At 54.2% G+C, this 12,461-nt stretch overlaps 1 protein-coding gene across 1 annotated transcript in view; it reads left to right on the forward strand.

The window, feature by feature from the left end:
• Positions 1–5,029, forward strand: part of WFDC2 (WAP four-disulfide core domain 2) — an 8,877-nt gene extending 3,848 nt beyond the window's left edge. The window contains exons 3-5 of the mRNA XM_014544538.1: positions 1,457–1,481; positions 2,379–2,531; positions 4,873–5,029. Of these exons, the coding sequence (XP_014400024.1) occupies positions 1,457–1,481; positions 2,379–2,530 (177 nt within the window). The 3' untranslated portion in view covers position 2,531; positions 4,873–5,029. The remainder of the gene's footprint in view (positions 1–1,456; positions 1,482–2,378; positions 2,532–4,872) is intronic.
• The last annotated feature ends 7,432 nt before the right edge of the window (positions 5,030–12,461 follow it).

Here is a 12,461-nt window from a genome sequence, read left to right on the forward strand (position 1 = left end):
AAAGGCGGCGTCGCTGAGGCGCGACGCGAGATGGGGTGCCCCCCTCCTGCCTGTATTCCAGTCTCTGGTGCGTGACGGGCTTCCGGGCGCGCACAGCGGGGACGTTGTTCAGAGCTGGCGAGCGAGCCGGTTCCAAGGCCTGGGGCGCTCATCCATGGGGTGCCCCCCTCCTGCCTGTATTCCAGTCTCTGGTGCGTGACGGGCTTCCGGGCGCGCACAGCGGGGACGTTGTTCAGAGCTGGCGAGCGAGCCGGTTCCAAGGCCTGGGGCGCTCATCCATCCGGGGTGATTCTCCGGGCCGGAGGCGACCTTGCAGATCCAGGAGAGAAAGTTCTGGCCCAGCTCGCATGCCAGCCCTCGCCTCAGCAGGAGGCATAGCCAGCGGGTTCACCTTTTGCTCCGCTGGTTTGACGAAAGTTGGGACTCTTCCCTGAGCACGCCTCCCCCCTCCTCCTCTGTAAAACGGCCTCCTCCGCTGCAGGGATGGAGGGAGAGAATGCGGGAACGCCGGGTGCTCCATGGAAAGTACTTGCAGGAGCGCAGTCTCTCCCGTCGGAGCCGGGAGTGGCATTAGGCTGCATGGAATCCTAGCTTCTGGGTGTCCACCGGGAGAACTGAGGACTAGACGCAGGGCTCTGACCTGGGGTACCCACTGTTGAGATGACTAGTCCTTACCCAGAATACTTCGTTACTTCTCCAAGGTGCCAGCAGGGGCTGGGAAGGTTTGTAATGAGAGACCCCGACACTTGTGATCAGGGAGGGGCGAGGTAGAGAAAGGACTGGCCCCTGGGGCAGCTTCTGGGTCTGGAGGCCTTTAATCCGGGCCAGAGGGAGGAGGAGCAGAGAACTGGAGACCTGGAGAGGAAGCTAGAGGCAGATGATAGGTGAGAGAGGTGGATGCCCCCCCCCCCCAAAACAAGGAGTCTCTGCTGTTAGGTGGAGTCTGAGATGGACAGACTGAGGCAGGCAGAGGGCCCCGGCCAGGTGGCCTCCTGAACTAGAATCCTGGTTCTGCCACCTGCTAGTTGTGTGGTCCCCAGTGAGTCACTTCCTCTCCGAGCCTCTGCTCTCTCGTCTCTCGCTCAAATGTTATAGGAGTGACATGAAGGCTAAATTAAGTCGTATGTGTAGAATGTCTTGTTAGAGAGTAGATACTCTAACCCAGTGCCTTGTTTTGTCAGGAAACTGCTGGGCAGCTGGGTATCCAGAGGCCCAGCCTTTTTCAAAGGGATGGATTTCTCTGTGCTAGGAAGTCACTGCTCCTGTCCTCTGCACCCAGTCCTGTGCCTGTGGGCGACATTTGGCTAGGCTTGCTCCTGGGGCTTCTGGGAAGTGAGCCGAGTTCCCTTCTCTTTGACCCAGGAAACGGAGCGTAGGGTGTGTGTGTGTGTGTGTGAGAGAGAGAGAGAGAGAGAGAGAGAGAGAGAGAACACGGATGTTGGAAGGCTGGGCTCAGGCCTTGGTTTTACTTGTGACCAGCAGTGTGGTGTTGGGTGGTGCCTTCACATCTCTGTGCCTCATTTTCTTCATCTGTGATAGGAACGTGGTTAGAAATATCCCCTACAGAGGAGATATTTGACATGAGGATGAAAGGAGATAATGCATTTACACAAAGAGCATTGTAAGTGGCATATCTCTGAAGCCTTAGCTGTGTGTGTGTGTGTGTGTGTGTGTGTGTGTGTTATGGAGAATGCTTGGCTGTGTGCGGATGAGGAGTGTGCTTGGGGGAGTCATGGAGTGTGTACCAGGTATATGGGAGTGAGTAAAGAGATTGTGCACCGCACTTTACGGTTTACAAAGCAGCACAGTGCAGGGCACACAGACTCTGAAGCCAGATTCCTGGCTTTCAAATCCTGCTCCTACCCTTAAGCAAATTACTTAACCTCTTGGTGCCTCGGTTTCCTCATCTGTTCCGTGAGGGAGTAGTAACAACACCTCTCCTCTTCTTTTGGGACTATTGTGAGGATTAGCTGAGTCACTACACGAGTTAGTGCACAGAAGTGCTTAGAATGACACCTGACACACAGAAGGAGCTCAGAAAATGGGAACTGTTCTAGTCACTCATTACAATTATTGTTGTTGCAAAGGAGTTTGCATTTTCAGAGAGAATTAATACAGGTCTACAATGCCCCATTTGCTTTCACAACCCCGTGATGTGGGCAGCACTGTTCTCCTGTGGCACCTGAAGTACTGGGCCTCTGGGGAATTTCTGGAGCTGGGGTCCTGCGATTCTGAAACCAATGGCGGAGGGAGCCCGAGGGGGAGGGGTTTGCCGGTGGTTTTCCAGGGTGTGGGGCGGTGGGAGGTCAGGCTGTGGGTAGGTGTTTATCTCCTGGCACATCCTCTGCCCACTTCCCCTGACTCCTTTTTCTATGAAGAAAAGCCCGGCTCCTGCCCCAAGGTGGACTTACCCTTGACCCCGCTCGGCCTCTGCCGGGACCAGTGCCAGGTGGACAGCGAGTGTCCTGACCAGATGAAATGCTGCCTCAATGGCTGCGGGAAGGTGTCCTGCGTCACACCCATCTTCTGAGGTATGTGGATGGGAGGAAGGAAGTGCCCTTATGTGAAGACACCTGCAGGAGGAGGAGAAGGAGGACCCAGGGGAACCAGCTTTCATCCACTCAATAGATGCTTCCTGAGCATCTATTCTGTGCTTTATTCTGCTGTTGGTGCTGGGGATGCTTCATGAATGACCAAACCAGACATAAATTCCTCTCTGCTGGGTTTATAAGCTAGCAGACAATAATCAAAATAAGCAAACACATTCTGTAGAATGTTAGAGAGAGATGAATGCCATGGAGGAAAAGAAAACCGAAGAGGGATAAGGAGCACTGGGGTGGGAGTCGGGTGGGCAGGGAGCAGGGTAACCTTTTTCTCACACGAGACAGTCAGGGGATGGGAGAGCCATGAGGACATCTGGGAGAGGTGCAAAAGCAGGAGCTGTGCTGGCTATCAGTGTAGGGAGGAGAGGGTCAGAGAGGGAATGGGTAAGCGAGCAGCTTGTTAGGGGCCTGACAAGCCATTGTAAGGACTTTGGTCTTGACCCAGATATGTTGCAGCATTGGAAATGGACATGCTCTGACTTAGATTTGAAAAGGCTTGCTCTGGCTGCAGTGTGGAGAACAGACTGTAGGGGCAGCAGCAGAAGCAAGGGGGGTGGGGGCGGTGGGGGGAGAGGGAAGCAGCTAGGAGGCTCCTGCAAGATGCCAGGTGGGAGATGACAGACCAGGGGAGATCAATGGCTGGGTTTGGGACATCCATGAAGGTAGATGGGACAGTATTTGCTGATGAATTGGGCTGTGAGGGAAAGAGATTTACTCCTTCATTTCCTTAACACAGCACTTAAATAAGTCAACAGCTGGAGGAGCAGCTGGATCTTGGGAGCCCCTGGGGAGGTAGGAAGCTCTTGGCATGACCAGTGAGAAACAGGAGAGTTGATACTTTTGCCAAGAAGCTTGGCTTTTTAGGACGGACATGGTAGAGATCAGTGTACTTCCTCAAATGTGTGTCTGTGAGTGCTGGGCCCTTCTGCAGCAGGCGGGGCTGTATTCGGCCACCTCTAAAAGGAAAGGGTTGTGGAGCCTCTCTATCCCCATCTATAACTAAAAATAAAACATTAAGTCCTAAAGTAAACGTGAGGAAGTAGAGCCTGGAGACATGCTCAGCCAGCTGATTGGGTGAGTCAGCCCCGTGCCACCAGCTCTGTGCCAGGTGCTGGGGCACAAGGTAACTGCTGCCCTTCCTCACAGAGCTTGCAGCCGCTTGCAGATGGACAGACACTCCCAGTGCTGCCGTGGAGGGAAGGGTGGGGTGCTGTGGGAACAGAGGAGGAAAACCGCACCGGGTAGGATTGGGAAGAGGATGGAGCAGACTTCCCCAAGGGGTGGCCCTGAGCCAGTCCTAAAGGACGAGTGAAAGGTGGCCAGCCTGGTGAAGTGCAGGGAGGAGGTGGCCAGCCTGGTGAAGTGCAGGGAGGAGGTGGCCAGCCTGGTGAAGTGCAGGGAGGAGGTGGCCAGCCTGGTGAAGTGCAGGCAGAGGTGGCCAGCCTGGTGAAGTGCAGGGAGGAGGCGGCCAGCCTGGTGAAGTGCGGGCAGGAGGCTGCTCCGGGCAGAGGAAACAGAATGAGCAAGAACCTGGAAGCGCCCTTTGGTTGAAGTCTCATTGTTGATCTGCTGCTGCTTCTGACAAGCTCTCAGCCAAGGGATGGGTGGTCACAATAGAACCCAGTATTGCACAGAGAGACTGGAGCCCAGAGAGGGGGATGGTCGAGCCCAAGGTCCCATGGCTGCTACTTCAAGGCATGACCTTCGGTGCTGGAGAGGGAACCATGGTCTTCCCAGAGCCCAGAGCACTCCAATGATTCCAACCCTCTCTTACCTCCTGAGTGCCCATAGCATGGCCAGGCTTCTGAGGCAGGAAGACACAGGTTCAAATTTCAGCTCTGACACTTAACTAGCCTTTCATCTCCCTGAGCTGCAATTATTTTACTTATAAAATGGGATAAATATTAGTTTGATGAACCCAAAGAAGGGAGGCGAGGTGGAGCTTCCTGGTGGTAGAGGGACTCAGGGAGATCAATGGCCATGGCTCCTCAGGAAGGCCATGTGTGTCTGAGGAATGGTCTGAAGCAGAAGAGGTGAGTGTAGGACCCACAGAGAAGTACAGGCAGAGCCCCAGGGCCTCAAGAAGGTGAAGTGTGTGTGTGTGTGTGTGTGTGTGTGTGTGTGTGTGTGTGTGTGTGTCTCGAGGCGAGGGGGGTAAGGGGATATGGTGGCGTGAGGAAAGCTTTGGTCCAGAACTGAAGCTGCAGGTACTCTCGTCTAATATTGTGGATATTGTTGTTGATGGTTTTATTATGATTCTCTCCTCCAGTTTCAGCCACCACAGCCTGAGGAATGAGGGAGTGGGAGTTTCTACCTGGCCCCGTCTGGCTCCAGCCCAGCTGCCCTCCCTTCTTTCTGGCCTCTGCACTCCCTCCTGTGCTCACCACAGTTTCTTTTTCCAACCAATAAAGTGACCACTTCCAGCACTGGTGGGGCCATGGCCTCCATTCTTATCATTCTGTCCCTGCCCCCCTCCTCCCCTCCCCCCGATTCTGGGTTAAGGTGGGGTGGGGGGCAACCAAATCATCCAGGCACAAAGTCCAGAGAGGGATCAACTCTGAACAATGAACACATTTACAGGGCTCGTCTGGTCTGGGGTTGGTGGTTATTCTCGAGGATGATGGAAGCGAACACTGAGGCTCAGAGATGGTGGAATGCTTCTAAGGTCGCCGAATTGTTGCTGGTCGTTCGGACTGTGCTCCAGATGCAGGGCTGGGAGGTTCCCTGGTGAGAGCTCCTGGCTCCGCAGACGACCCAGAGGGGTGATGACAGCCTCGACTTATACACCAGGTCTCTGCCAAGTTACTAGCTTGCGGCCACAGAAAAAGAAGGTGGCAAAGGCAGGGTCCTTTGTTGTCATTGTTGTTTTAAGTCAAATCATTGTTTGGTATAAACAATATATTGGGTCAAAATTTAAAAGGTAAAATTAAAAGCATCTTTCACCCTTGACTTCCTTCCCCCAACCCCAGCCAACCAGTTGTTTTCTGAGGATGAGACCAAGATCAGTTTCTTGTGTATTCTTTCAGAGATATAGCTCCATCTCTCCATCTAGCCTCTCTTTCTCTATTTGTTCTCTCTTTTCCTCTTTCCTCCTCTATTCCCTTACTCTCTCTATCCCTCTCTCTTTCCCCCCTATTTTCCCCTCTTCTCTCTACTCTCTTTCCCATTTCCCCCTCTTTTTATCCTTCTCTCCCTCCCTCCATCTCTCTCCCTCTGTCTGCCCCACTTTCCTCTTCTCTCTCTATACCCCCATCCTCTGTCCTCCTCTATCACCTCTTTTCTGTCCCCCCTTCTCCATGGCCTTCCCTCAATACTCACAGGAGTTTTAGGTATCATCTCCTCTACACCCAATGGTGTCTAGCATCGTCCTCATTGTGCAGGTTGGGAGACTGGGGAGGCCTTGAGAGGCACAAAGGCTTTTCTAGGACACAAAACTGGTAGGAAAAAAGGAGGTCTGAACCCAACATTCCACTAAAAGCTGGGAAATTGGTACATTCCCAGGGAGCTGTGTTGGATATCAGTGTATGGGTATGGAGATGGCATGGGCAAAGAGGGTGAGCAGTCAGCAGCCCACAGGGGGCTTTGGGTAGCTCTGATTGGAAGAAGGAGCCCAGGTAATGGACCTTGAGGGATGCCCTCACTTCCTTGGTGACAGACCCCAACAGAAGTGTCTATGGAGAGACACTTTGAGACTTTGTAAATATCCTATTACTGCTTAAAATTTTACACACTGGTTTTAGCACTCACTGATGATTCTTGCCTAAATTAATGATTATTTCATGGTTGTTAAACAATGGTTTTCTAATTCTATCCTTCTTGAGCTCTTTTTTTGGGGGGGGGGTGCTTCCATCCCCTCTAGCCTCAGTGTGAGGGATGGTACTGTGTTGTCTACACTTCTGAGCCTGGGGGCTTGGTGGTGTAGGGGGTAAGCTTTGTAGTAGGTTTTGAGATCTCGCCTCCGAGTTTTGATTAAATGTCCCAGCTCAGTAGTATAATATCCTACTCTTGAGAGGGGGTTACCCTTAGGTCTTCTGTTAACCCATCCATTCTGAGCAGAGTTTGGGACCCCTCATTCCTTCCGTCCTCCCTCCCTTCCATTCTTCTTTCTTTGCTCTCTTCCATAATTCAGAGATGATGAGACTCATAGCATTCATGCATAGTTTAAAACCTTCACTCCAAAAATCAATCCCAGGTTCCTCCTTCCCTCCATTATATAATCTCTATGAAATGAATCGACAAGTGCTTGCCACCTCACTCCAGCCATCAAAGTTAACATCACCTGTAACCAACCAAATCAACATCATATACTCTGCGCGTGTCACTTTTCTTGGCTCAGTGTAGGGGAGAAGTGTGTAAGCGAATCCCTGACTTCAAGAACCTCCAAAGCCCTGGCTGGTGTTGCTCAGTTGGTTGGGCATCGTCCTGTGCACGGAAAGGTTGCTGATTACATTCCTGGCCAGGGCACATGCCTGGGTTGTGGGCTCAAACTTCCATAAGAGGCAGGCAGGAGGCAGCTGATTGATGTTTCCCTCTCACATCTGCCGTAGACCAATTCCAGCATGTCATAATTTCAAGAGTTTCATCAATAGGTTGATGAAACTTGGGGACTCAACAGGGTTGAGTCACACATGTAGTCACCTGTTGGGAATGGCTAAAGGCATTTCCCCAAACCTGAATAGGAAACTGTTTGTGGCTGCCAGACAGTTAAAGGGCATCTTAATCTACATGTTATTGCCTCCTACTGGCCAAACACCTGAACAGCCGTAGGCTATTCCCCAAACTGACAATGCTTCTGTACCCTTTGAAACCTTACCCTTTGAGGTGTATTATCTCCACCTTGCCTTAGGACAAATTGTGTTGATAAAAGCAAGGGTCCTAGACAAGGAGGGAGTCTTCAGTTCCTTTAGCTGAAGATCCTCTGACCCCCCAATGCCTTTCAAAATTATATCTTGTCTCCGGACTCTTTATTAGTCTCTGGATTCCTATGTCCTCTACGTGCAGCCTTTTCCAGATTCCTGATCCCTTCTTGATGCTGGGACATGAACCCCGGCACACATCAATGTTTTTCTATTTCCCTCTTCCTCTCGCTCTAAAAATCAATAAAAATATATATTTTTTAAAAAAGAACCACCATATGTGAACCTGGAAAGGTAGAGGCAGGCAAGCCCAGAAGATCTCTGTCGTCTATATGGAAAAGGGGGATTTTATGAGATGGAGAGGTAAGCAGGGACTGGGTGGTTATGGCCAACCTGAATGTTAATGATAGCAACCTGATTAAGAAAGAACATGGGCGCTAGAGTCAGACTTTGATTCAGACACCAACTTCATTCCTTGCCAGTTGACTATTTTGGGCAAGTAATTTATCTTCCTGACCTTCAACTTCCTCATTTGTGAGATGCAGTTTTAATAGAATCTTCCTCTCTGGGCTGTTGGAAATATTAAACGAGATACGGTATGTAAAGCACTTAGCTTGGTTCCTGGCATATCAGAAGTGTGGCTACCACCAGGGCCCTTGTTCCCTTGCTTGTTCACTGGATGGGTCCCTAAACGGACAGAACTGGCCCTAGACCATGAATGAGAGGGACTGGAACTGAGCCCCAGGCTGCTTCACAGCCAAGATTGAGGTCCATAGACCTGGCTCTGGAGGCCCAAATGGGTGTGCTCCCTCCAAGGGCTCCCTCCAAGGGCTTCAGTGGGCACACCAGGGCAGGCTGGTGACATGCACAGAGCCTCCTGATCACAAGCCCCCGCCCCCCTGTTCAGGGGCCCAATTCCCACCCAATGGAATGCTCCATCCCCGAGTACAGAGGAAGCTTGGGAAAATTATAGGGGGGGGGGGGGGGGGGGGGAATTCCAATGCAGAGAATCAGGTCTTTTTCTTGGATTAGTGATACCTCTGTTTCATTTCTATCGTGTGATTTTAGAGAAGTCTCTGCCCATCTCTGGTCTTCCATTTTCCGCTCTGGATTTAGATAACTGACCAGATTATCCTCATGTTTTCTCCTTCCCCTCCACGTTGCAATAGTTGGTGTTGCTTAAGGTCAATCAAGGGACTCCTCTCCCCGAGTAGCCTATGGCAGGACTATGTGGTGTAGCCTTAGAAGATAAGGGCTTTCATAAACTTTCATTAATTTTTAAATTAAAAATAGTCTTAATATCTTCAGGTTCTCCCCCATTTTTCTTTATTCTTTGGTTTCTTTTGTTACCTTATTTGACAAGAAATCTTTTCCTTGTTCAATGTAGGTCCTTCCAATATGATGCTGATCACAAGCCCCCAACCCCCTGTTCACCTGCCCACTTCCTGCTCTCAAGCCCCTGCCCCCCTGTTCAGGTGCCCAATTCCGGCTGATCACCTGCCCCAACCTCCTGTTGACCTGCCCACTTCTGGGTGATCATGAGCCCCAACCCCCTGTTCACCTGCCCACTTCCAGCTGCTCACTTGCTCCTGCCCACTATTCAGGTGCCCCCTTCTGGCTGATCGCCTGCCCTCCGCCCCCCTGTTGACCTACCCACTTCCAGCTGTGCCCACTTCTGGCTGATCATGTGTGCCCGCCCCTGTTCACGTGCCCACTTCCGGCTGCTCACTTGCCCCTACTCCCTTATTTAGGTGCCCACTTCCAACTGATCACAAGCCCTACCCCCATTTCATGAGCCCAGTTCCGGCTGTGACCACTACCTGCTAATCAGAAGCCCCACCCCCCTGTACACATGCCCACTTCTGGCTGCTCACTTGCCCCTGCCCCCTGGTTCAGGTGCCCACTTCCACCTGATCATGTGGCCACACCCCCGTGGCAGCAGGTGGAGCCACCTGTGAGCTGGGCTGAGTTGACGGGGACATAGGCCAAGGCCAGAAACCTCTGCTCCCCTCTCTGAGCCTCCGTTTTGGCATCTAGAATCTGGGCACTAAAACCCAGTTGCTGGCTCATGTCAACCCAGGTGCTTTAGGAAGGGGAGCCCAATGGGGACTCAATAGGGGAAATACCTGGGAGGTAAGGGCGGGGCTTTGAAGTACCCTGTGTCATCCTACAGCCTGGGGCTCGGCAAGGGGAGGAGTCCCTGAGCCAAGTTAACTGCACTTCCCACCAAGCAGGCTGCCCTGGTGTGCCCACTGAACTGTCACTGCCAAGGAGCTCCCACAGGTTGGGGGAGAGGGAGACAGGGCCGAGGCACAGACACAGGGATGGATCTCCCTGTGAGCCCCTGCGGTCCCCAGAACCAGGTCAAGCCCCAAAAGGAGGGACAAGGGGGTGTAAATTTCCTGAGGCTGCTGCTCTGACTACAGACTGGCCTAAACCAACAGGAGCAAGTGCTCTCCCCACCTGGGTGCCAGAATCTGAAATCAGGGCGTCTAGGGCTGTGCTCCCTCGGAGGGCTCCAGGCAGGGTCCTTCCTGCCTGGTCAGCTTCTGGGGGCTGCTGGTGCTCCTGCCCCATCCCTTCAATCGCCCCTCGCCGTCACGTGGCCTCTCCTCCATCCTCACGTGACTCCTCCTCCATCTTCAGGTGCCTCCTACTCCGTCCTAACATAACACCACCCTGTGTTCACCTGCGCACTTCCAGCTGATCACGTGGGCCCGCCACCCTGGTCTCCTGCCCCTTGTACAGGTGAAGCTACTGCCGCACAGAGAGGGCGAGTGACTTCTCCTTCGAGGGTGCACAGCAGTAAAAGGACGGAGCTGAAAATGGAGCCCCTCGGCCGCCCAGAGCCTGTCTCCTTGACCTGTGACCTCTGGGTAAGCGGCCACTTCACCCTGTGGCCATTTGCTCTGATGGGCTTCACCCTTCCCCTCACCCCCTCCTCCACCCCCAGCAGTCTCTGGGCGGCTGCTCTCTTTGTCCCAAGGTCCCTCCCAGCTGGTAATCTTGGCCGAGTCCCGCTGAATTGGGGCGAGGGCCTTGCGTGGAGAACATCCCGCCTCCCCTCGCCGTCTGTGGCTTAGATTACAAAGTACCATTATCTTTCCCCGTCTGGCTTACGCAGCCTGCCTCTCCCGGCAGATTTTGTTTTGCCTCGACATGAAATTGATTTGGGGTCTGCAAACCAGCTGACTTCCCGCATTCGCTCTGAGACGTGGCTCTGCCCCGGCGCCTCCTGGTCCAAGTCCCCGATGCCACCCCACCTCCGTGGCAGCATCGCTCATCCCCTGGGCCCCCTCAGCACAGGCACCTCAGCGCTCCCCTGCAGCCCCAGGGACTTGCTGAGCCCGAACCCCGGCCGGTCACCAGTTCCCCAGGTCCTGCCTGCAGCCCCAGGGTCCTCAAACCAGTCTGGGAGGGTCCGGGGGGGGGGAGGGTTGACCTTCTTAGGTAGAGGGGTGCAGACACCAGGTGGGCACTCTGCCTCCACACCCCGCCTCCCCTCTCCCCGGAGGAAATGCCCAGAGCCCCGAGTCTGTGCTGACGTCCAGCTCCTGGAGGGCTCCGCCTGCGCAGTGCGGCCACCAGAGAAGACCCGTCTGCACGGTGGTGGGCAGAACAGGCCTCCCAGGGCAGCTGGATGCCCACCTGGCACCAAAGCCATCCTTCAGCCTCCCCCTTCCCCCTTCTGAAGGGGAACCCGGTGTGGTTCTGCCCAGCCCTGCTGCCTGCCTTGGGAGGCGTCAGGGGCTGTTGCCCTCTGCTGGCCAATTCCTGTTACTGCAAGAAAGTAAGAGTCACCCTGCCACGCAGCCCTTGCCCACTGGGAGGCAGCAAGGGTCCCATTTCACAGGTCAGAACCAGGCCTGGGCGCTTCCCTCGGCTGGGATGGAGCAGAGCTGGATTGGGAATCAGGACGGTCTCTGCAGCTGATGTGTGTGGTCCCCGTTTTCACAAACCCAGGAGGCGCCAGGGCCCTCTGTGCATTTGTAACTGTGGCTGTATTACCAGAGGTCCCTTCAGGGCACAAGCTGGAACATGGTGGCCAGGACTGGTACGCAGCCTCTAGGATGGGAGCCCTCTGCTCTTTCCTCCACATGCTGCAGGGACATCCTGCCAGGCGCTCCACTCAGAAATAAGAGGGCACCTTGCCTCCAGTGGGCAACAGGCTCAGGCCTGTGGGCGTGGAGACGGCCTCTGAGCCGGCTCCAAATGGGATGAGGCAGCAGGTGCTGAAGCCCAGGCTCAAGTGGAGGCGGCAGGAAGGGAGTGGGCTTTGCTCCATGCCCAGCCCTGTGCCAGGTGCTCACGGTCCAGATCCTCTCCCAATCCTGTGAGAGGTGTTTCTTTGCTCCCTTCCCTCCTTCCCTCTCTCCCTCCCTTCTTCCCCCCTCCACCCTCCCTCCCTCCTTCCCTTCCTTCTGGTTTTACTGAGCACCTGTCTGTGCCAGGCGCTGGGGTCCAAAGGCAAAGCTAGCATCCCCAGGACCTCACTGCCCCGTGAGAGCATCATCAAGAAAATGGCTGTGACCACGGTGGGTGCAGGATGCAGGGGGAGCCCCAAGGGACTCAGGGAAGGTTCTCCAGTGGAGTTAAAGCAGCCGGCTGGGACCTGAAGGCTGAGGAAGGGCATTCCAGGGGGTGGGGACTGCATGGGCGAAGGCAGGGAGCCCGCCTGGTCTGGGAACTGTGGGAGGCGACGGAGCCCAGGTCCAGGAAATCTGCTGGGTGAGGTTGGGGTCCCAGAACCCACTCCCTGGACCCTCTGCCTTCTTGACCTCCTTTGCTCTTGGCTAGGAAGAGGCCCCGGCCCAGCTGCACAAATGAATGCTTTGACATTGGAGAGAGGGAGTAAGGGAGGGGCCAGCTGGTGTGTGTTTTGGGATTGCTTCTCAGAAATCTCCTCAATCATCTCCTCCCCCTCCTCCTCCTCCTCCTCCTCCGACACACCATGGCAACTGCAAGGCAGCTGGGGAAGCCACGTAGGAGCTGGGCTGAGTTG

This window comes from Myotis brandtii, unplaced genomic scaffold, assembly GCF_000412655.1.
Source record: "Myotis brandtii unplaced genomic scaffold, ASM41265v1 scaffold3686, whole genome shotgun sequence".
Taxonomy (NCBI): Eukaryota; Metazoa; Chordata; class Mammalia; order Chiroptera; family Vespertilionidae; genus Myotis; species Myotis brandtii.